Genomic DNA, 25,226 nt, shown 5'->3' with positions numbered 1-25,226 from the left:
ACGTTCTCCGGGGTACGAAACCTTTCGGTGGACGTTCCTTTGCAAGGTGTAGGACTTCCGTAGGATGCCGAGGCCTTGATCGCTCCGGTGCTGCTAATTCTTCGCCACTGCAAGCACTACCATAGCGAAACGAAGACTAGGCCTGACTAGGTCAGGGTGGCTAGAAGGGCACGACGGTGTAGCGGTGTAGCCAGGTGTAGCGACGACGGCAGGGAAGGGCGATTATCTCTACGGGCGAAAGGAAAGGTAGCCACGGCCACGATAACGATAGCGTGAACAGGCTGAGCCGCAGACTTTCTCGTCCCTCCTTTCAGTAGATGCTACATGGATGATTTTTTTTTTTTTACATTTGCTGTTTTCAAGTTAAAGCTGGCTTGGCCCATAGTGCTTGGCCAACGTTAATCTAAAAACGTTGTGCTTGGCCATAGCCTCCTCTATAACTTTTATAGAGGAGGCTATGGCTTGGCCATGTGCTTGGCCAACACTGCCCTTTTACTCCATGCCAGCCACAGCGTCATAGCCATCATTCAGGTACTCTCCCTCTTTTTCTGTCTCTTGTTTGTTGTCATAACAACTATCACCAAGCGAAGCACGCGGAGCATATGCGGGAAGACTATGCCATGCGAAAGACTACCTTATAGACAAAAGAAAAGGTATTGCTCATTGTTCACAGTTTCTGTACTTCAGTTTGAAGTCTATTCGCTCGTTAAACGAACAGGAAGTGGAGTACGGCTGGTTGTGGCTTCCTTTTTCTTTTTGGACGATGCTATATGTACTACGTAGTGGAGCCCCACCGGAAATTGCTATACGCACTACCCATATAGCGCCATCTATGAGGCTCTGTCAGGAACTCCCGAGCTTGCTTGGTGGCGGGCTGACGCGACCTTCGTACGAACGGCAAAGTACCTGCGTACCTGGTTTCGGCCACAGCAAAGTTTGCGCTGTAGTCATGGGCGTGAAATAGATTATGGCTGCCCACAGGGCCGTTTACGACACGTTTGAGCATTTAATCGAGGCAGGAACAGAAATTACGCGGGCAGCCGGTGCATAACATACGGTGTTGATCAACATATCGTATGTTGTGTCGGGCCGCCCGCGTCATTTTTTTATTTTACTTTTGAGTTTTGTGTAATCAAGTATGTATCTATAGTAGCCTCAAGCTGTCTACTCCTGGGTATCGCCAACTCTCTAAATAATATCCCACGGTGGCTTTATTCGCCTTAATAAGATTCTGATCGAGATCCCTGAGTGAGATGTCTAATACGCTACCCCTTGCCTCTTAGCGCATGTGGTTTCGGCCAACGTTTATAAACGTTGGTTTCGGCGGCGCACAAAACGCGTTTTAATTGACTACGCAGCAGTTAACTAAAGCATGTTCTACAGGAACTCTTGAGTACAAACGGGGGAACGCGCACCTGTGCTTTTAGCTCGTATGTGTTCGTACACCTTGCCTCGAGCTGTTAAAGTTGGCTTTTCCGCATGGCTGTTAAGCTGTGCAAGAAAGCCGTCGGGGCTAAACGTGATGGTAAGAAACGCTTCTGATGTCCATAGTGTTTACGAAACTCTTAAGACACATTCTTTTGCAGTGTGACCTTTAAACGTTTCACATCCCTCCTCCCACTCAGCCTTATTTTGGCAAATAAAGGCGCTTTCAACATGCAGACACAGGAAAAGGAAACCGGAAGATGTATAGAACTTTTATCCTGCATTCTTTCACGTGCATAATGTCACATGCTAGCAGTGCCGTTTGTTTAACACGGTTTACGTTGTGCATTGAAGCAGTTTCTTACCAACCTCCAAAGACTCGCCTAGGCAATTTCACATCACGAATGGTAAAAAAAAAAAATCTGTAAATTATGCGGAAGCAATGCCCATCTCTTCATTATTTACATTTTCTAGTTTATCAGAGCTGCTGCAGCCAAGCATTGTGTTATTTATAAAGTATAAAATACAGAAAGAGGCCATTTCTAAGCAGAAGGAAATATATATTGATTAACATCTGCATTGTTTGAATTGTACGTTTTCCAACTGGCAGGGCAACTGCTATTATTTCTATGCCACATAAGATGCTTATGATTTTGCTCAAGTATGTGGACCCTTAGGTGGTTACATGCTGATAAAAGAATTCTGTGCTACCTTCATTCACACCCTGCAACTCGTCCGTGCCCATGGTGAGCATGCAGGGTGCACGTGTGACGCTTAGCATGATAAACTTCAGGCGACGTCAGCTCAGTTGTACTGAGAATATGTCTACTCCAGAATGCTTAAATAACTGAATCAATCATGAAAAACAGTCAACTCAAAACAACCTGAAAGAAAAGAAGCACCACCTACCCTAAAAGAAAAAGATGACAAGAAGAAACAGGTTAACTATTTTACATTGTTTTCAAGTTATCCAAAAATAAGTCTGCAAGCAAAAGGTCCAAGAAAGGCTGTTGTTTCTTACACTTTCAAGAAGACATCAACACTGCCATTGTTTTACAATATAAAGTAAATTTTTATTACACCACATCCTCAGCTTCAATTGAAGTTGTCCTTTCTGGGTGACCTGTAAAACCAAAGATGCAATACAATTAGCAATAAGGCTATGTTGCTTGCATAAACGATAGAAAAAAAGCAAAAAAAATAAACATGGCAAAATTCAGGACCTTTGTTACGTTTTTTCATTGTGTTATTTTTGTCTTACTGGCACAATTTGAATTCTTGAAACCAACTTTCGTGAAAAACCTATTGAACACGATTTTCCATACCAACCATTACTGCATTAAATGGCTGCACAATACTTTTTGCCTGAATGTAAATGCGGCTAAGAAATTTACTGTTATTTTGAAGCAGCCAGTTTTTATGGCCAGTCACAGAAAATGGGAACAGATGCCGTTGGTGCAGGGTTGCATGCGACCACACCGTGTGAAGTGTTGTGCAATTTTTTTCCAAATCTGTTAGCCCGACAGGAACCACACCGCATGCAGAAGCTGTCGTAGTTTTTGTTATAAATTGACGTGAACCTCTTTCCTCCTCACTTAGAACTGATCTCCTTTTTTTACTGTTTGGTCCCGTTTACAATAAGAACTACATTTTTTTAGGAAAAAGGAACTGCCACCCAAATAAAACCTGTACTTCTGAGTCAAAAGAGCAAATAAAACCTGTACTTCTAAGTCAAAAGAGCAATGCACAAGATTAGAATCATACTACACAATGGGAACATATACATGTTGCCCCCCCTTCCCTCCCCCCCCCCACGCTACCCCTGCACTTGCACCCTCCCCAATGCCCTCTCCTTATTCTTGCCCAAAACAATGGATTTGCCCCCTCAAGATAAAATTCTGCAGACGCCCATGCTAATACATACGGAACCAGTAAAAGTGTGCAGCTGGTCGAATTGGTTCTCAATGCATAAATACAAGGCTGCTTCAAAGAGAAACGAGGCATTGGTGCCTTCCTGGTATGTTCCACAACTTTCACTACAACCTGGAACGATGTTTTGGCCCTGAGAAAGATTCAGTACACTAATTATATACGGCACTAGAAAGCGGATACAAGCATCATCACTGACTCGATCCCCCCATCTCCTATTATTAGCTTCACACTTATTCATTAAAGTTTTCTCTCTCTCTCACACTTGTTGATTAAAAAGGTGCTTGTCCTTATGCGTTATCGCACTTGTAACAATGCATGAAACGTCATTTAACAAGGTGAGGGGAAACGCGCTGAAGGTATCCAATACGCGTTCGCACCATTCAGTTGCTCGGGCCGGCTGAAGGAACCACGCGACATGCATGCTTGCTCGCGCATCGGGTGGAAAGGCTGGTGACGGAAATATAAGCTCGGCGGTCGACGCGGGTCTCCAACTTCAACATCAGTAAACCAAGCGTTACGGGACAAACCAACGAGGCCAGAAATACCTACCTTCAGACTGGGCAAGCCGTCTTCGAACCACTGCGGCGTGTTGACGGCGCGATCGGGAAGTTGCCACGCCAGCTTGACGGCCCTGGCGCGAATCGTGTGCATCAGCCCGGCCCACGATTCAAGACTTGCGCTTTATTACCATGATTTGTCGCAACGAGATTGGCGGGGTCGATCCATCCATGGATCGGTCAAAAGCGACGAAAAGCAGCCATGTCGACCGGCCGACGCTTGAGACCGCGTAAAAACAGTAAAAACATAAAAAAAAAGTGCTTCTGACAGCGTCCATAGATGGCGCTATATTGGTAGTGCGTATAGCAATTTCCGGTGAGACTTCACTACGTAGTACATATAGCATCGTCCTTTCTTTTTAGTGGTCGCGCATCTGTTCTGCTTCCGTTCTGTTGTGAGGTTCCTGCCACTGTAGTCCCTTTTTTGTTTATGCTCGCAGATACTGCTCGGACGTCATGTGCCTGGGAAAAGTATAAAGCCGGAGCTATGGAAGCGATAGACTCTGATGCTTCAGAAAGTGGATCTGAGCAGTCGCAGAAACCATCTGTTGACGTCGATGCTGTCAACGCTATGCTTACGGAAGTCCACCAGCAATACAATAATTTGCTGCTCAAGTATTCCAGTGCTCTAAATGTCATTGATGATTTGAGATGCCAGCTAGCTTGTGGGGTTAGTCATGTTAATATCAGCAAACCGTACCGCAAGCATAGCAATGCGGTCCTGAGGGCAGGTATTTGCGCTCATGAACGAAGTTTAGAAGTGCAAAAGGCTGAATTGTCTGCTAGTAAACAGCAACTAACCATGCTTATGCTGCAGCAGTCTGGAGCTCGCTTCATACGTGCTACGTCTGTGTCCACATCCACCCTTGGTAATCGCGTGGAGGCGAAAACCCCACGACTAGCGTTACAAACGTCTGAAGCATCGTTTCTAGCAACAGAAGAACATGAGACGTCCTGCGCATCGGAAGAGAATGATGAAGTAGACACACTGGCAGAGTCTTCAAGCAGTTGTGCGAAACCTGGTTACGAGGAAGAGCATGTTTCACTCATAGAAGCGGACCCCCAAGACAGCAGGCGGATGGTCCTGGCGTCATGCGTCGACGAGCGCGGTGGGCCTTCAAGTCACAAGAAAACACGCGCTGCCGCTCTTCCCAAGCATCATCAGGTTGCTGTAGTTTACCCAGCTCAGCGAACTGCACAGCTGTGTACCATGGTAAGTGCTATTGCTAGCAGGGCTAATTTCAGCCCATCTAGGTGCTAATTTATTCCTCCCAAAATGGAACTAGGGATGCTGTTTGGCCCATTCCTGCTACTGCTGCCAGCACGTGAAGCACTTAAAAAACCCCGCGCACGGTACCGAGCCAACCTCTTGCTGCTTCACAACTGGATCAACTGCCTCACCTGCTCCTCTTTCACAGAAATGGTACGGCTGCTTCATGGCAGATGTTTTAAATGCAAAACCAACCATTCTTTCTCTCTCTCGCCAAAGTCTGTGCAGCTGCGCCCGCACTTCATCAGATGCGTCTTTGACAAAGGTATTGTCCCGCTTATTCATCCTGCCCCGAGCAGGATACTTGAATCCTTTTAATGTCTCTCGAAATCTTCCACAGTTCATTTCTCTGTACTTCAGGTTTCGTCTGCCCTGGATGTTGCACTCAAACTGGCTGGAGAATTGCAGAGGAGTTCCTGTTCCCTTCTTGAACAACTGTAAAGGCCACAATTCTGTACCCAAGTGTCCACGCTCACAATGGTTGATTGAAAGACAAACTGTATGCTCACAGTGGATCTCGTCAAATTTGCTTCAGCTGTGTTTGAATGGTTATTTTAAAAAGGGGGGCCTACATGTGCCAAAGATAACAAGCAGGAACAATAAATAACGCTGCCATATTTTGAAGACCAAAAGTAGGCTTTTTTATTTGTTTTCTGTTGGAGATGGTACAATAAAACAATTTTTCTTGTCACTGATTTTGTTTCTTCAATGGGCATGGAAAGGGGAGCTGTAGACAGCAACCCACACCAGAGTGGAATCCACAATGATCACACCGGAGCTTGAGCTTTCTGCTGAAACAAGCAAGCAAAGAAAAAACAAAGTACCCATGAACAACACAGATGTTGCACAGCAAGATTTGTACGAAAAAACTATGATGCACTTCAACAGCTGCTCAAAGACCCAGGATAACTTCCGTCGTCTGTAGAGGTTTATTTTTCCCTGTTAAACTAGCCATACTGCAAAGCTGGCAGTCCCTAGAGTCAGTATGTAAAGTGCATGAAAAACGCTCTGTGAAATTCCCCTTTCCTGTGGCAAACGGTATGTTGGGCAGATTAATTGGTGTATCAGTGACTGGCTTCGTGAGACTGTTAATGTAATTAATGGTTGAATGCAATGAATGGTTGGCTCATCACCGCAGCATGTGCAGCTGTGGACCGCTTTTTTTTTGTTAAATGTGTAATAATCTGAAAGAACAAAGAATGGTTGACTCAAAATAATAGTCGAGAAAATGGACAGGTGGAAAGCAGATTCAGCACACCCGTCCTCTGTGCCCCTATTGCAAAAAAGAATTGCGCTTCCTAAGACAATTACAAGTGCACGCATATGTGGTGCATTGAAATGGAGAGCACTGGTTTCTTTTTTTTGCAATACATCTTGTTGGAAGTTGGTGCTCGTGGTCCTTATCCTTTGCTCAGCACTATTCAGGATTTATTGAAAAATATTTGCATACAAGAAAGAACGGCAATTATTATTACAGGAGGAGGTCCCAGAGTTTACACACTGCCAAGGGGACCTCCTGTGTCAAGAACACACACACACACACAAAAAAAGAGAGAACTGTACACAGGCAGGCAGAGCATTACAGATCAGTGAAACGATATTGGCAAAGATAAATAGCTAGCAAAACACATTATATCAGTAGAACATTAAACAGAGATATATACAAAGAATGGGATAGACATTTCACGGTCATGCATAATAAAGCAAGAATCACTGAAGATAACGGTAATTGATTACCAGCAGAATGTTGACCACAAGTGATTTTTTAATTTGTTCAGAATGGATGAATTTTGATGTTTGTGGGCAATGAATTCCAAAACATTCCTGAAAAGAGGAGTATTTGTTTCCTGTAATTTGTGTGCACTTTTGGTAGTAGCATATTATTTTGTTCTGTGAATCTGGTATTACTGGGGTTTAGTAATTGTAGGGCAGAAATGTGTTGGAAGTTGGAATAATGTGTTGGAAGTTGGCGCCTGTATCTGTCGTACCTTGTCTTCTTCGTCCACGTACAGTTTGCGCCACGTTTTCTTCTTTTATAATTATGACAGTACCTTTATCTTGAATTCGATGAATTGGAAGGCAGAGCTTTAGCTGTAGTGAGTATGTGAGCGGCAGAATTTTCAGATTCCAGTAGATTGGAAGGGCAGATGTCTGGACATGATTGAATGTAATCAGGCGTACTGCTGGGTTTTGCAAGTGTTGAAGGTGAGACATGCGAGTTTCATACGTGTTTTCCCAGGAAGGTAAGTATGTGAGGTGGCTGTGTATGAAAGCGTAATACAGTGACAGCACCACATGCTGCAGGAAATAGTGATTCGATTAATACACACATATCAAAACCAATTCTTTTAACAAGGGACATCACATGTTTGTTTAAATTTCAGATGAGAGTCAAGCACAACGCCTAGAAATGTGGTCGTATTTGATGGATAAATCATGTGGTTATCTAGAATAATGCTCAGAACTAAAAAAGTTTGCTTATGGTGGGTAAGAAACACCACGAACCATGTTTTTGTGGCATTAATGTGCAGTGCATTATCGTTACATCATGACACAATGCTTACAAGGTCCTCATTAAGTCGCATCGTTAAGTTGCTAAGTTTCTTATCACCAGCAAATACTGTCGTATCATCAGCGTAAAGAATCCAATCAGAATTGTTAAGGCAAAGTAAGTCATTAATATACAAAAGAAAAAGAAGCGACTCTAAAATGGATCCTTGCAGAACACCTTGATTAATGGTTATTGATTGCAATATGGCATCAACAAATTGAACAACCTGAGTGCAGTCATGTAGGTAACTTTTTTGAAGGGTTAGAGCCGGTCCACATATACCAAATGATTCTAACTTTCTGACCCTTGACTGATAGCAATGCAAAAATTAAAAACCACTACAACAAAGGTATTTTAGCTGCTTTGGTGAGATGACAGTCATCACTCCGTTACAAAGAGAAGGCCACTAACAATCAATTGCCCATAACTTTCGAATATTAGACTGCTTCAAACAGTAAAGCTGCGTTGCTAATTGAGTCGAACAGTTAACACTAATCACTAAAGTTTTTGCAGTTTTAAATTTAAATCACATGGCTGTAATTTTTTTTAATTGCTTTATGCTAATATCAAAGCTGTTTGTAATACATGAAGCAGAAGGAAAGTGTCTATCGTCTCAAGCTGCACCTCTTATACTTCTGTCACACGGCAGATCTAATGATATTTAGAGCAAATGTCACTCGCTCAAAATGTCATTAATTCGGCGCTACACAACAATACCAAATTACATTTGAGGCGAATGACATTTAGCAGCTAACTGAGGTCTTGCACCTCAGTTAGGAGCCAAATGAGTAGTGTCGACAGCAGTGGCACATCACTAGACAAGAAAATTCGACAAGAAGTAACGGACTTTGTCTCGGCTTGTGATGTCTACTGATGTCACCTAAACCGGTGATTTTCTTATTTTTATTTTTAAAAAATAATCCTTTGTTATGTTTTTAAAAATATTATGTATCAAAACATTCTAGATGCACTTGAAATATAATTTTGCAGTTTTGCGAGCTCGCTAATCGTCACTGCCATATCAATCAAATGACATTTGTTTTGCTGTAAGACCCGCACGGCCGAAGTGAACGTCATCAACAGCTGATGTCATTCACTTTGATTGACATTAGTTTTGCCGTGTGACAGGGGTATTAATGTAACCCCGCTTGTGATGTGTGTTAGCAGATGCTGCCCCCTAACATTTTTAGGATTTTGCTATTTGCATTTGACAAGTATGTAGATTTTATGAAATTCTTAATGCGAAAATTGGCAAATATTTTTCAAATCAACAAGAAACAATAAAAACGTTTGAGGTGCTTTTCATTATTTTTTTCTTGTGACACGGTTTCTTTAATATTTCCCCTCCTAGACATTTTTTAAAATTGAATATTACATCTAGGTGATTTTGAAAAATACCAATGATGTAGCGAAAAGGTTTTCTTTTTGCAGAACATTGCTTGCAACGTAGATAATATGTTATGGCTAAATTCGAGAATTTATAAGTGTAAAAGAGCAAAAACAACCTTCTATAAAAGGTTACATATCCAGGCCCAGCTACAATTTGAAGGAAAAAAGTGCTGCTTGAACAAGCCACAAAACATGTTCGAGGAACGAAGTTCACAGGATAGATAAGCGTGTATCGAATAGGTACTTGGAAGAGTTTCCTCATTACCGTAAATTAGTGTCTTTTTCTCTTCTTTTAAAGTAAGCGCAGCAGATTGTCAAACACCACCTCTAGGACAAATTAAATATATGGACCGTCCAACAGGTATTCCCACACCACTGTCATGCTGGGACCATTGTGCAGCCTGGGAGCTGCAGTCAAGATGCATTCCCAGAGCAAACGGCAGGGGTTTCTCACATGTCAGGGCCGGGCTGCCTGACACGCGCGCCTTCCACTTCCACTTTGCTTCCACTGTAAACGGAAACCCACTATATTGTGGGCTGGGAGTCTCCTCACACACAGCAACTCAGTCGGAGATGCAATGCGCCCCAATAATTTTGGAGCAGTGAGATGCATGCTTTCGAGTGGCAACGGGAGTGGCGCCAAAGCATGCTCATTTGAAACAGAAAAACATTCACTTCAAAAACTTTTCACTATGCTTGCATAACCTATTCCGTCGCACCTCACAGGAGTCATTTGTGCATGCCTATTGATTTGTAGCTAAATGTAAATGAAATGGTGCCCTCCAGCTGCCACGCCCACTAGTACTTAAAATACCAAGTGCACGGTACAACAGTGAATGAAAAACAACACACAATTTGCACTGTGTATAAAAGTAAAAGAAAAAAAAATCAATGCGTCTTAAATGAAATTTTACATCCTTACTGCTTTGTGCTGTGATCACACTTATTGCGGAGAAGAAAAAAAAAGACAGCTGTACTGCTTCAATTAACATGAAAGGAGTGAAGTATTGTGCATGAAGCTGTCAAAAATCATCTTGGCCAGCATAATATGCACATGGCTGCAGTTGGTTGATCTTTAATTCATGCAAACAACATATCGCTGAACCACATTCGGCAATGGGCAAATGTTTCTGAAGAGAGAATTTAAGATATCTTGGCCTATGAATATTTTTTATAGCTAACGTAGTCATGGACAAATGAAATGCAAAGACGAAAATATGAACCACAACGTGCAAAATTGAAAAATACTGCTTGTGGAGGTCCAATAATGGCGCGCTATTGGTATATTTGGAAAGCCACATTTTCAAACTTTGCTACTGCAATTAAGCCATGCGTCCATTTTACATGCATGGAAAAAAAATCACACTATTTGTATGTTCCAGTTCATATTTTCGTGATCGTGTTTCATTTGTCCATGACATATAAAAATGCTGAGAATGTCACTGGAAACAGAACATTTCATTTACTTTTTCTGGAAACGTGTCTGCAAAACCAAGCATTGGCTTTTGCTCCACCAAAGCGGGTAGCAGATGGCGACAATTTGTGTTCATTATGTGAAAGGCAATCCAAATGACACGTTTGGTCTTATTATCACTCAAGGCAAAAATAAAAATGCAAATAATCTGGGGGGCAGTTACAACAGCTCCTAATTATACCAGTGACAGCCTGCTGTACCGGGTGGTGTATTCGAAACGCGTGCCTGCATTTCCTTTCTTTCAGAACGTATTAACCTGTACATTAGGTGGCTTCAAGGAAGTTGCTTGTGCAGGGTGAAATTCACGCAAATTGCAGCCTGCCCCTGCTGATTTTTTTTTGCAACAGGCAGGAAAAAATCAGCTGCAAGGCTCATTTCTGGGCACACCAATTTTGGGCACTCCAGACCAAGATTCCTGCGTTGACACAGACCCCCAGACGGGACGAAAGAAGGAGGGGGGGAGGGCGGTGTGACCTACAAGGAGATGGCGTGTCCCTCAGGAGACCTCCTCGAAGGTGACCGCCGGCTGGCTGGCCAGGTAGAAGGGCCCCTCGCGGTGGGCCTTCTTGATGCGGTGCCAGTCGGCGGCAGAGAAACCGCGGGGCTGCGGCTCGGCCAGGGCAGCCAGCAGGGCAAACTTGGCCTCCTTAGAGCGCTTGTCCGTCTCGGTGGAGCGGTCCAGCAGGTACTCGATGAAGCCCGGCTGCGCAGACAGCGCCGCCTGGCCCCAGCGCGTCCGCGCCACCTCCACCAGCGCGCCCAGGGCGGCACAGCGCAGCTCCGGGAACGGCTGCCGGCACAAGCCCAGCAGCAGCACCACTGGCTGCTCGCCCAGCTGGCCAAACCACTGCTCCGTCAGGCGCTCCAGGTCCTCGCAGCTGGGGTCCTGCATGCGGTCGGGTCGGCATGTCGGCTTCCATTCCCGCCACATGATCCATCGCCGTCACAAACCACCCAATCGGATCATAATAAGGCAGGTCCTGATGAGCGACAGCAGAAAGCGCTTTGGGAACGGCACATCCCCACATGGAGGTCAGTGATGCATTGTCCTGGACAATGTCTACCCTCCTAACAGATAGCACTGCGTGTTATGAGCGCCTCACATTGTGAGGAGACGACTAAGGAGGGGAATTTTTTTCACCGTAGCAACACGAAGCTGTTTTACACTGTACTTTTTGCAATTTACCTGTATGTGAAGGACGTTGGCCAGGGCACCTAGGTATCGCACCTTGAAGTCAGTTTTTCCACTCTGGATGCTTTGACCCAGCGTCTTGAGATAGCGGCTCATACGGTCCCCTGAAATAGCACAAAATACTCAACGTTTCCGCATCCTGCACAATAAGGAGACGTTCATGCTCAAATGCTTTTATTGCACGTGGCACTGCCACACGAGCATGTTCTTTTTGTCTTTGTGCTCTTTTAACCCTTTCCGGTCCAGACCTTTTGCCCACTTTCCGGCCGTTCTGGTCCCAAAAGTGAATAAAAGGTCCAGACCGGAACAGCCGCACCTTTTACCCACTCGGGAGAAAAAAGTTGTAAGAAGTGCAAAATTTAACCTTGAACACCCAATCCTGGCATACCCCTATAGCGAACTGCCACGGCCGTGTTGTCGTGTACGGCCATGTCGGGCATGTCCCGACAACAAACCGCAAAGGGTTAACCATAAATGGCCATTCACTTCTATCCTACCTGCAATACAGGTTGGGGCAAGGGGCGCAGCCACCCTGTTATCATAGAGTGCATCTAACACGAGGCCATGAACAATGATTCTTGCCAGACCATTTTTAGACATACTAGCACTACAGTGAAGTGCCATTCAAACCTGGTTGCCCCTTGGTTGGTGCGGCTGCTGGCGCACCTCGCATGCCAAGTTCAGTCACTTTCACAACTCCTATGTTGGCAGGCATGCTGCTAGTGAAAAACACTCTGCCATTTACTACTGTGGCAAATTAATGATATGAATGACTGGCATCCAAGGAGTTCATTCAGTTGCACGTCTATCCTCTGTTTTCCTAATTATGCAGCTTATTTGCGTGAAGTTTGCATTAAAGGTGGTGTCACTGTTATTCTAAAGAGGCAATCTTTCCAATGAACCGAACTTGCATTTTGTCTTCAATGTCATAACATTGAGCAAAGCGCAAGGCCTGCTGCCACTCGATTAGACTACTTGCCACCCGGCCAAAAAATGGCTGCGCATCTGTCTGTTTCACTGCAAGTAACTCCTGCTATGGTTCTTGCATATCCACAAGATCTTGCATATGGATCTTGCATATCTTGCATAGCACAAGGGAAACCTGAGACATACAAGGCAACACCTAGGTACATCACTGAGATTACCACCAGTGTTCTTTTAATTAGGAACACACCTTTGATTGGTTTTTACAATAGCAAAAAAAATTAAAACTGTCAGAAAGAGAGGCATGACAAAAGCAAACAAAAACAAAAGATGCCAGCTTGAGCTGTTAAAGGCGTGCTGTCCCCAGCAAATGGTGCACAAGCAGTGGGAACACAGAAAAAGGAATTAAACGCTCACCGCATTCACCATGGGAGAAGCAGGAGAGAAGGGGAACAGTGTAAGGGGAGGGAAGGGCAGAGTGGCAAGGGTGTTCCATGGCAGAAGACTATTATCTTTAGACAACATTTGCAGTGAAGCAAGCAGATACGTGGCTAATCTTTCTGATCGAGCAGATGGCCATTCATGTGTGCACCTGCTAAAAGCATGCTGCAGGGCTGAACCAACATGCAAGATGCAGCCATTATGGCACTGATACCGTAAGAATAATCGGCTTGCAATGTCGATATGATCCCAATTTCTTTTTTTTAACATCAGCAAGATCGATTCTAAATTCGCAGTGTACGCAACAGTTTACTGCCAATGGCATACTGTGTATTCATCGAAAATGAGCAAAGGTTACTGTTACACGCAAAGAATGCAGCCATTTATAAAATAAAAATGCAGTTCTACTTATAATAATCAGATACATTTAGCAGCACCCACTTAGTTAGGATTTGTACATAACTGCACCCTACCAGTTTGGACTCCATTTTGCCTAAACAATTTTTTCGCACCATTACACCCTAATCAAGAACATTGAACCGAGTCACTAAAATTAAATTTCAAGAAAGCTACTGCAAATAGATTTGCCCAAATATTTTCACTACACAGTTAATGACCGTGGAAGCAGCATGAGTCTTTGGGGGAGAGGTCGCTTATTCGACGGTACACAAGTGCGGCACAGCAACACAGCTACTACACTCGCAAGTGGCAGTGCTAGCAAGAGGTCAAGACTTTGGATGTTGCCCTGTTCAGCATTGAAGACAGCTTAAGCAACACCCACCATGTGACTGGAGGACCCGTTTCCCTTGCACAGTGGAGCTGATGATGCCCACTGTCTCTGCCGCCACCACCTGACATGCTAGATCATCACTTTGCACGCTTTCAAAGATAAAGCTCAGCACCTGGGGGTAATCGAGCAGCAGGCGCTGGGGGCTCGTGAGACCCATGCTGCCGAAAAACTTGAGCACACCTGGAACAACGGCAGTGCTGGTGTCAAGACGACCACAGGGTGAGCAGCAATCCCCGCCCACCAAGCACACACACTCGGGCAAGGAAAGCCCACTTATCAAACGTCACTGCTCGAGAATGTGCAGTGACCATTGAAATAAAGTCACAGGCATTTCAATGCCGACAGAATATCATGCAGGGACAACAAATACAGCACAGTAATAATCTGGTAAATGGGATTAAAAAAAAAATGCTGGGTTGTGATGCACATGTCAATCTTCTGACTTCCCCGTAATGCACTAATGGCAGCCTGTGTGAAGTGGCTGATACTGGTAAAGCAACAACAAAGCAAAGGAGATTGCGGGGCTCGTGAGAGTAACCAAAAGCAGTTTCAATTTGTTTAATGAATAAACATCTTTGGTACACAGAATCACGCAAATCGAAACTGCATTGGTATCACAATGCACTCAGCGCATGAAGTTTCAGTTTTAACCGCGTGGTCTTATGGAAAATGCATACAGTACCCAAGCATATCTAGTGTTGGTCAGCACCACGGTTCTCCCCCCCATGGTCCACCACTCAGGCCAATCGCCCACTTCTATGACCACCTATCCACCACTGTCCGCCTCTCGGGTTTCACGTTTGCTGCACTGGCGGACAGCTTTCTGTGCCTATGCAGTGGAAGCTACGAGCGCAAGAAGGGGCCCACTTCCACAAGTACACTGTTAGGGAAAGCACCGACACTGGAGGGAAGTGGCCACACATCCTCACGAGTCATAACCACACGCCATGAAGCTGGCGGGAATTGCGGACATGGCGTCGGTAGACTGTGAGAGACTTTTCAGCTCTCAAACTCATCAAAACACATCTGAGGAATCGCCCCAAAGAGAAGACACTGGACAAAAAAAAAGATCACGGGATGACAGGAATGCAGCGCTGAGGAAATCGTGGCATCCACCTCATTATTTTGGTGGCACGAATAATCAAGGTTCCTTATTTTACTACACGTTGAGGCAGCAAAGCAAATAAACGATAAAGCGTGGTCTGTATCTGTCATACTACTTGACATCTACCATTTTTGACTACATGGTGATGCCTAAATCATTCGAGGTACCTCCACTAACTGCAGGTTCGTGACCTGAACTACAACTGTATGCCATTAGGTATGCCACACCCACCATCTCAGAAGCATTCAATTGGGCTTGAGTTGTCAAGTTTTATTGCTTGGTGCAGAAATGGAATCCATGGCAGCACATTATGCACTGAAAAAAATTAGAACCCATCTCTCCCAGCTGTCGATGTGATGCAATTAGCATTCTTCCTATAGTGTGACAGATGTGTGTAGACGAACTCAATCCACTTCACCCACCCTCTCGCCACATCCTGCACCCTTTTCTGTTTGAAGGCCAAAGTGCCCTCCTCCCCACTTGTTTTAAAGGTCAAACTGCAGATTTTGCGTGCTCTGGTAGCATCAAGAAAATGGCTAGGCAAATATGGTACTGACAGACCAGTCCCAAGAATGTTAATAGCATTGAAGAGGGGGGAGGAGGAATTACCAACCTTTTTTTCTGGTGTAGCACAAGACTGCCAGTGGCAAAATGCTGTTTATTAGTTATTGTTCACAAAACTTATTCAAGAATTCACCACTCGTTCTGTACACTGTTACATACAACTCTCTTCTGCTAAGGCCATGCATCTGCTACACAGGACAATTCAAAACTTTTAAATATTGTAAGCATCAGGGAAGTGCATTCAGAATATTCCCCGTGAACCCGGCATCATCATCATCCATTGTGGTCACCAAGGGGTACGCTCCTCGATCACTCACAGCCAGCCACCCACCCTCATTATCATCTGTAGCTAACCATCATCAATGTGCGCTCGGTCTCCTCGGAACGTTCGGAGTCAGAAATCTAATAAACACGGTTTCCAGGAACAGCCCATCTCTCTCAATATCTGTTCCACTAACTTATTTCCAAATTATTTATGATTTCTGCTGCTAGCAACAGCCCCAGCAAGAAAAGTTTTGAGCTACTGCATGAGCCCTTTTATATATAAAAAAAAAAAAAAAAAAAAAAGCAAAAAAATAATAATTAAAACTCAGATGATCACCTCAGTGTGATACTGACCTACTGCAGCAAGAGCTGTTGACATCCACAGCTGCTCAATTAGGATTATTCCTTAATTAAGGACAGTGCTTCGTGCGGTAAACGCCAAAGTTGTTATTTTAAGATGAGGACCCCCCACCTCCTCCCCCAAGCGTCGGCATGTGCCTTGCGTGTGTATGTGGGTGTTGGCTTGGGGCAGGCGCCCCTCCAGATATATGGGTAGTGGCATTGCCATTTTTGGCCAATCCCCCTTACGAATGTGTGCTATGAGTCATGCAAGTCTGGGCAGGGGCTAGAGGCAGCGACTTCATTAATTTTTGGTGTCACTACTGCCAATTGCAACGGAAGCAGCAAGCCATGATGAATTTTTAGATGAGACGCTGAGAGCATCTCTTGTCGGCGGCCTTGTCCTTGTTGCGTGCGTCCGTCGTCGGCGTCCGCACTCTCTTCCGCTCACCCCCTCTCCGATAGCGAACACTCTCTCGCGAGGGGCATTGGATTCGATTTGATTGGATTGGCTTGGATTTGATTGGATTAAAGTGGATTGTGTTGCGTCATAGCCGCGGCAAACGCACTGGCACCGGCGCGTGCCCAGGTGAGAGCGAACACTCTCTCTCAACATCTGCGGGTGTGCGGCCCTGCACGCTCTCACTCCGCCGGTGGGCGGCGCTGCGCGCGGTGCTGCGCATGTGCAGTACTCTCTCTCTCCGCGGTCTCCTCTCCTTCGGGCGCGCTGCGCATATAACCGGTGTGCCGCTCTCCGGCGGCCTTTCGGTCGACGGTTGCTCTCCGCTTGCACTTGAACCCCCTCAGCGTCGCATCACACCAGGGTTCCCGCGAGGGGAGGTGGACGTAATTTTTTAACCCGCCTGTTTAATCTTAAAACAGCTCACAAAACTTGGGTACAAAACCTGCAATTACAACTTGCTGTCAGCTTGTGGCCAAGTGGCTATGGTGCCTGCTTGCTTGAAAGTCAAAGTGGACACAGATCTGCGCTTAGCCAAGCATGTACCATGATACTAGTGATGGGTGCCCACATGGTTATGGACACACCGCGACAAGCACCCCGCCCAGAAGTAGTGCCCCCCCCCCATAATAAACTACCAACAGCCTGGCTGTAAAAGGGAGCACATACCTGGGCCCAGAAAGGTGCCAAGTGGGTCCGAGCTTAAGTTAAGTGCCTTTTGACGAAACTTGGATATGATTCCGGTGCGTTCAAGGTAGTCAAGGCCATGGCTACAGGATACAAGCTCCGTGAGCACTTCCAAGGCATTAAGCTGGACCAGAACATCGTTCTTGTCCATTTCCTTCAGTAGCCTTTCCAGGTGACCACTTTCCGAAAGTCGCTCAAGGTTTTCAGGAGAAGCCTTGGCTACATCCACAAAGACCTGCATGTGGTGCAAGACATTCGCCACAGAGTGCAACACACTGGGAAAACATGGCAACAGGAAGCAACAGAAGAACCACGGTTATTTTTCTAAGAGGGCAGAAGTCTCAGAAATTTCGTTCTGGACAGCCAAGCATTGTACTGCGGGCTTCAAGTCCATGACATGCTATTTACAAAAGGGATAGTGGGATTCCAAAAAACACATAGATCTCAAGACTGAGGTATTGCTTCTGCTGCTGCAGCTCGGCAAAAAAGTGATAAGCACCTTACACAGCTTTATGTGCTACAACACAAGTTAGGGCCCCCAAAACTTCAAGCCTTGGCAGTGTATCTAAGCAGAGTGGTTGCATTATTCCCCAAAAATAACAAGCACTGAAGGCGTGTGATGACGAGGCTCCCGCTTACCTCAAAGACCCTAAAGCGGCAGACATCACTGTGGTCCATAATGCTGTCCAGAACATCGGACACAGGGGGATGCAGCATGGCACCAAGTGCTTCCTTCTCGCGTATCATTTTCTTCAGCATAATGGCACTCTGCTTGGACAACCAGAGGTCCTCGCCACCCAAAAGCTTGAGAACAGCCTCAAGGATGCGCCGGTCACAGGAAAGCTGGCACAATATCACATTGTCTTTGCAACACCGGATTAGCTGCAATGCAACAGAGAAACAAGAAATTTTGTGAGCAACCCAGCTCACGTGCTGTCAAACACTGAAATTCCAAAACATGCAGCTCCCGAATTTTGAGAATCCTTTTTTTTCCCTCGTCACCACACATGCGTGCACCCCACAGAAAAGAAAATGGCACCCTCTGAGCAATGCAATGCTGAAAACATTGCATGGGTGTTCAGGATAAGAAGAACTACCGTATCCCCCACCTTTCTGCTTCTAGCGACCTTCCCCCCTTAAAGAAAAAGCAAATAGAACGTTTTAAATAAGCTGACATTTTGATGTAGATTCATCAACTCTAAGCTCCCTTTCCTACTTTAAGCATCGCAGGTAATTAAAAAAAATAAAGCCATCTCAGATTCAGTGGAGCTTTATCCCTGTCCCATGATTATGATGACTGCAGCTTTTAATTATGCTTGATTGATTGATTGATTGTGGGGTTTAACGCGCCGACGCAACGCAGGCGATGAGGCGCGCCGTAGTGGAGGGCTCCGGGTTAATTTTGACCACCTGGGGATCTTTATCGTGCGCCGAAATCTCGTACACACGGGCGTTTTTGCTTTTCGCCTCCATCAGAAAAGCGGCCGCCGCGGCCGGGAATCGAACCCGCGACCTCGTGCTCAGCAGCGCAACGCCTTAGCCACTGAGCCACCGCGGCGGGTCTTTTAATTATGCTCCCCTATCACATGAGGAGTGGAACAAGGAGTTGAACCATGATTTTGCTTTTCCTGTTTTCCTGATGAACAACATCCTCACCACTGTGAAAATTGAAAAATGGTGTCTCCACGAGGGACAATGGACTAGCCGGAGTTGCATTGTGACTCCATTCCTCAAGACGGACTTTCCATCCTGCTTGCCATCAGCACGAGTAGCAGAATAAGGAGAAGAGTCACGAGCCCACTCCTAGCAATGGATGTTCGCATATAATCCGGTGACCTATTATTGTGAAAAATGCAGCAAGAAGTGGGATAGCTCCTCGCCATAGCATGTTATCCAGCAACTCACTAACGCTAAAAATTGACAACTACAATGCTGCTCCCAGTTCGGGACAAAGGCGCACACGCAGAGGCATACAAACAAATTCATTGAGCAAATACACAAGCAATGCTTCCGATATTAAACAGCCAACATGCTAAGCCAAGTTTTCTTCCGTTTGAGATCTTCCCTGTGCATATCTGTCTGCAGCTAGACAGTGCAAGTGGAAAACTTCAGTCTTCGCTGAAGCAAATTTATATCAGCTGTAGCCAAGGCCCTGCCCTACTGGGTGCTGGGCTGCAGGTTCCATTTCCACAGTTGACCCAGCCACCTCTTTTTTTTTTTTTCTCATGGAGGCCAAAGAAGGAAGATGCATTTCTACATCTGAATTCAAGGCCATATGAAATCAGCATCGCCATGCAGCCTGTGATTAGGTGACTACGCACCTGCCGGTTTACGTTGCCGATATTATTAAGAAAATGTCCGACTGTACCCCATGGCAAAACATCTGACCAAAACAAATAGCTTACCTCTTGAGGTAGGGAGACGTTCTGTTTGATAATGTTTACTAGGTGAAATTTGTGTCCTTTCATAAATGTTTGTTCATTGATTGATTGATTGTAGGGTTTAACGCGCCGACGCAACGCAGGCGATGAGGCGCGCCATAGTGGAGGGCTCCGGATTAATTTTGACCACCTGGGGGGATCTTTAGCGTGCGCCGTCATCTCGTACACGGGCGTTTTCGCTTTTTGCTTCCATCAGAAAAGCGAAATGTTTGTTCAGCAGAAGTTGCTAGATACACTGATTTTACGCTTACCAGTGATGTGATTGGGTCGAGCCATTTTGGAGCAGCTTTTCGAGAGGCCAAAAGTAGGTTTTCGAGCAGCAAAATCGGCTTTTGGAGCAGCCAGAACGAGCATTAAGATTTGAGAAATATTGCTAGAAGGGGAGCAAAACAACCGAGAGGAGCCCCAAAAGCAGCATCCTGGGCACACAGAAATGTTTAAACAAGTAAAATGCCTTCGGTGCAGACGAGTTTCTGTCGCACAGGTGTCTTTTAGCAGTGACTTTGAAATGCCTCAAGACAAGCACCGAAAGAGTTCGTGTGAGTGCGTACATGCATTCACTGCATGGGCCAACAGATCATAAAAGAACTTGAAGTTTTATTTAAAAAATGACTATCAGGGTAGCATTCCAATCGGTAGGCTGCAGAACATTTCGTAAAACCACAATGAACGGAACCCAGTGACACGCGACAGAATCTACTGAGTGTATTTTATGTAAAAGCTTCTAGCGCCCAGCTTACATGTCTGTTTCTCTCCGGGTTCCCAAGACGAAATTACACGCTACATGTCCTCTCCGACTTCTACACTCGCTTTCCAATTTGCAGGGGACTAGGTTTGCAACAGCAACTCTGGCTTTTTTGAGCGGTAAGATTCTGTCTTCATGAAGCGCCCACCCAGCTTGTCAAAGAGGGTCACCTATGATGATCATTGAGTAGATGGACCAACGGCTAACTTATTTGAAACAAAGACAAAAAAATCTTCACGAAGGGTAGCTTTGCAAAGAAAGTTTTATCATAAAATGCTTTCCTGAAGCGCTCCTGTAGCCTTCCTCCTGAACGACATGTTGAGTCAGCCAAGATCACTTTCTTTGAAGCTCAAAACTGTTCAATGAACCGGCTTACAGCCGGTCCCAAATTAAGCCATCTTGAACTTTTGTCCCTTTCCCCTTTCCCGCTAGCTGCCCTTTCAATGCCCTCTACATCTCGACCCCTCGGAGTTAGTCACGTTAACTCCCGCCAAGCTTTCATCATCATCATCATCACCACCACCACCACCAGCCTATCAACGCCCACTGCAGGGCAAAGGCCTCTCCCATTAATATCCAATTATCCCGGTCCTGTGCTAGCTCGTCAAGCTTTATTGCAAAGCAGGTAGCAAAAGCGTGAACCGCATGGCGCGCTTTACACGCGATTCATGCGCGTCGGCGTTGCGAGCGCGATATTTTCCCGCCCGCATCGATGATATCGCACCCGCGGTACCTTCTACATCGATCAGTACCTGATGCGTGACGCGCGCGACAGTGGGAGGAGCTTGTCGACTTGCCCTAATGGGGAGGCGCGCGCCTCATGGTGGAAGTTTCGAAGTGCTCGAGACAGCCAGCTGGCTCAGACAGAGATGTTTAGGCTTACTACCCCGGCAGATATTGCATGGTCGCTTTCACTAGCGGCGCGGATGATGGTTTATAGTACCATTTCCGCACCCATTATAAGCTCCTTTACCGCACAAGCAACTTCGTGAGTGCTTTGAGCAGCATTTTAGAGAGCTGTTAGACGCAGTCGCTCGAGATCCCCACACCACATCGCGGCCGAAGCCGCCGCCTGCCGCGCCGCCCGCAGCGGGCAGGTGTTCCGCGGCAGCGTCACCGCGCCTGTGGCTTGCGCGGCGCGTTTTCGCGAGCACAAAACACTCCAAGATTCCCTCCTCTTCAACACTCGTGGCGCAAAGAGCATGCCACATCGAGGAAGCCCGGCGAAACGAAGCTTCGGCGCAAGATTGGCGCAGATTGCTTGAAATCAGAGTTTTTGTAGCAGGATGTAGCAGGATTTACCTCTCGGCGCAGTTAGGCGCAATTGGTGCAGCTATCACATCACTGGCTTACATACACACTAAGATGGTGGTTCTTGAATGGGTATACACAGACTCTAGGGGTTCCAAGAAGCCATTTCTGAGGCCCGCGGACACTTCGCCCACAATTTTTTTAACTCCCCTGCCGTTTAGATCTTAGCATGGCAGTGACACATTCACAATTCTGAAGCAACACACGATTGGTTCAATTTACCCCTTTCCCTCTTTCCCCAGAGCCAGTGATGGGCTTTTGCAGAAAACTTTAAAAATGGCCGAGCGGGGTGAGCAGAGACGACTATTGTGCTAATCTTGTAGGCTCCACGCTAGTGTCTGCGACTGACAGTCCACAAGGGTTTCGTGGCACATCCTAGGCCAGGAACCACAACGCTCCAGAACGATAAATCAGCGTGACCAAATATGCGAATCTGGTGAATGACAAGGCCCAACATCGGGACAAAACTGCAAGTGTACGTGTTGCGCTGTTACCCCTGCACGGTCTTATTTGTTACTTGAACTGCGTGCCGAGTCTCATCATTTGCCAAATTCACACATTTGGTCACACCGATTTATCGTTCTGGAGCATTGTGGTGAAGCCAACCTGCAGCTGTTTCTTAGAGAGTACCCCCACCTAATTTTTCTTAAGATGCTTAAATGAGCTCCGCCTATCCTGTTTCGCTATTTACAATTTGCAATGCCACAAATCATAGTGCGGAAAAAGTGCACAAGGTAGCGATACCCATTATTACGTATAAGAACATTCTGCACTACTAAACTGCTGCCTCTGAAAATGGCATATCAAACCATGGCATTGAATCTACCCATACAGGCCAACTTGTTTTCACACTTTATCATCCCATTAAGCCAATGTTCTTGAGCAAAGAACAGTTCAAACTAAAACAAAGTAGCAAATAATAATATATCTGTGAGCTCAAAAATAACAGAAAGGTTGTTTAAGAACCTGATGTTTTGTGGTGCACATCAGTATACATAGCCTGCATGTGACGTCATCACAACCCTTCCTCCTTGTGGCCCACTTCCAGCTTTTCCACCGCTCGGAAAGATAAGAACTGTGCAGCCTTTCGCTGTGCTTGTGAGTCACAAACATGGCAGCTATGCTGACGTCAGTGCAAGCCATCTCTAGCACACTATACTAATTCCTGTCATTGTCACTTCCGTTAGAATTTAGACACTACAGTGACGCCTTACCTTGAACAATCAGCCACTGAATTAAGGCATGTCCAAAACCACACATTCCAGTTCTTTGTATTTTGTCTACACTGGTGGCATACTCGTGCTGTAGAGTATGCCACCGATGTTGACATCATGGTCACACAAAAAGAGTGGGAAAAAAAAAAACTGGAACACGAATTGCATTTCAAGGTTTCATGAACTATAAAGGCCACCTTTAAGAAGCCTTGAACCATGAACAGGCTGAAAACGAAAAATCTAATGCACAAATGTGTGTTCACACAGGCATGCACAACACCACAATTCAAGCACTTCAACTCTACAGGGACGCACTTCAGAGATGTGGTGGCACAGTGGGTGTTTCAAGTACAAAACTGGATTATAAACGCCTGCCAGAATGATCATTTTAGCATCGCGTAACCCGAGCATCAATATCTAGCTAAACTACATTTCTGCGTAAAAGAGAGCAACATTTACGTCTCCTCAAATAAAATGTTATGGTGAATACGTTCCAACATTACAGCTGTGTTACTTCACCTCAATTCTGGGGGAGCAGTGCCTCCAGAAAAAAGTGGCAAATGGCGAACACCAGTAGTAACAGTGCCATTGTAAACTTAGAGGCATGTTTGCTGTTTTTAGACCAGAAGAGTCTGTGTTCCTTGGCATCCCTTGCGGGCACGTGTTGAGAATGTGCAACGCCTTCATTCATTGCCTTCATTCATACTTATTGCCTACCTGACGCAATATAATCGCTTTCAGCGCCACATTAGAGGCGCTCAGTGCTGCCACAAAATGCTGCTTATGCATGGTGAGCAGGGCAGATGGTGGGAATGCGTCGAGCAGCTTCCCAAGCAGCTCACACAGCTCGTCCAAAGGATCTCTGGAACAAGGAGAACGCCACGAGTGAGCTCTGTGCATGCAAAGCCTCTTCAGGGTCAAGCGTAGGCCATCATTCTATGGCCTACGCTTAGGCGGCAGCAATGACAAACGTCTCTTAATGCTGTCAAAAGCGACCAATATGCATTTCCACTTTTAAGAGACCGCAGCCGCACCCCGGAACAGCATTCTGTACGCAGCGACTGCCAATACGCAAGTTCTTACTTGCGAAGAGACAATCACTGGGAACAGAAGCTTCTCAAGAACATTTCTGCTCACACTGCTTACACAAGCTACCGGCCATCCTGCCACAACCGTCGGGCTAGTTTTTTGGTGAGAAAAACCAAAAAGTGAGGGAAACAGTGAAATATGCGGAGAAGCCACTGGCTTCGACTTGTGCGCTTTATTTCCACCTACCAGTCGATTTCTCGAGGGAAACTCAAATCTACCGTAAAGCGAGAAATGAGGAGGCCTGTGCCAGTTGCGCACGGGCAACAGCAGACGTGTCACTTCACTACCGCAACATACCGGGAGCTTCACGACTGCAGCCTGCTGCTTACTCCGGCTACGTTCGGAGAAAGGTCATAAACATCATTTCTGCTACGCGAGAATGTAAAGCGCGATCCAGTACATGCAAGCCAAAAATCGGTTACTCACGACAACCGGGCTTGGCGCACGCCCAACCCAACTGTCAAAATTTCCCCTGTCTTTCAATTCATGTAAGCTTGAAAACAGGCGCAAGTCTTCCGTGCACTCAAGCTCCGTTTTTGTTTCCTACATCTTTCTTGCTCCACACTGTGGTTTTGACGACAAAGCTCCACAATTTTGCCCATTGAAACCCGAGAAGACAATAAAAAAGGAAAGAGAGGATTCCTACCCATCAAACTTGCTGGAACAGTTGAACAAAGGGCTCAGATCAAGGTCCTTAGAAACGTTGTATACGTTCTCTGCACGCGTAGTACTTAGGATCGCTTTTACCTCGGCTAAATTTTCACAAGAACCCCTATCAGAAATATCTCTCAGTAACTGTGCGAGCACCACCTTCAGATCAGCCGCCATCTTTACCAAACGCTGAACTTATGCTGAAAATGATACAAATGTGAGTGCGTTATTTTCGAAACTGAAGAAAGAAGTTGCTCTTCATTCTCCAAAATCAGTTTTGGTAAAAAATTTAAAATACAAATTAGCCCAAAAATAGTGTTAAAACATTATAAACAAGCATAAACATGGTACATTTTATATACGAAACTAATTTTTTAATAGTGCAGCATTTTTTGTTTATCAGTCTCGGAT

The 25,226-nt window shown here is 45.6% G+C and overlaps 2 protein-coding genes and 1 long non-coding RNA gene across 4 annotated transcripts; 1 reads left to right on the top strand and 2 right to left on the bottom strand.

Annotated features, from left to right (window-relative positions):
• Nucleotides 1–512: 512 nt before the first annotated feature.
• LOC144154947 (uncharacterized) lies at nucleotides 513–5,879 on the top strand. The gene is made up of 5 exons (XM_077686093.1): nucleotides 513–653; nucleotides 4,355–5,127; nucleotides 5,201–5,337; nucleotides 5,404–5,449; nucleotides 5,545–5,879. The coding sequence occupies exons 2-5, from the start codon at nucleotides 4,402–4,404 to the stop codon at nucleotides 5,623–5,625; spliced, it is 990 nt and encodes a 329-aa protein (XP_077542219.1). The 5' UTR covers nucleotides 513–653; nucleotides 4,355–4,401; the 3' UTR covers nucleotides 5,626–5,879.
• On the bottom strand, nucleotides 2,474–4,346 carry LOC144154950 (uncharacterized). Its single transcript, XR_013319484.1, has 2 exons — nucleotides 3,907–4,346; nucleotides 2,474–2,548 (listed from the first exon to the last, which is right to left on the bottom strand). It is a non-coding gene; the product is annotated as an uncharacterized LOC144154950 (long non-coding RNA).
• On the bottom strand, nucleotides 5,800–25,027 carry LOC144154946 (26S proteasome non-ATPase regulatory subunit 5). 2 transcript variants are annotated; one of them, XM_077686092.1, is made up of 8 exons: nucleotides 24,811–25,027; nucleotides 23,793–23,937; nucleotides 18,004–18,246; nucleotides 17,347–17,599; nucleotides 13,937–14,125; nucleotides 11,785–11,894; nucleotides 11,077–11,484; nucleotides 5,800–5,975 (listed from the first exon to the last, which is right to left on the bottom strand). In XM_077686092.1, the coding sequence occupies exons 1-7, from the start codon at nucleotides 24,990–24,992 to the stop codon at nucleotides 11,095–11,097; spliced, it is 1,512 nt and encodes a 503-aa protein (XP_077542218.1). In that variant the 5' UTR covers nucleotides 24,993–25,027; the 3' UTR covers nucleotides 5,800–5,975; nucleotides 11,077–11,094. The 2 variants fall into 2 exon arrangements, with proteins under 2 accessions (XP_077542218.1, XP_077542217.1); XM_077686091.1 differs by having other exon boundaries at nucleotides 5,800–5,972.
• Nucleotides 25,028–25,226: the final 199 nt, after the last annotated feature.

This window comes from Haemaphysalis longicornis, unplaced genomic scaffold, assembly GCF_048455015.1.
Source record: "Haemaphysalis longicornis isolate Haplotype H1 unplaced genomic scaffold, Haemaphysalis longicornis Haplotype H1 scaffold_1, whole genome shotgun sequence".
NCBI lineage: Eukaryota > Metazoa > Arthropoda > Arachnida > Ixodida > Ixodidae > Haemaphysalis > Haemaphysalis longicornis.
This window is presented reverse-complemented; position numbering and strand designations above follow the sequence as displayed.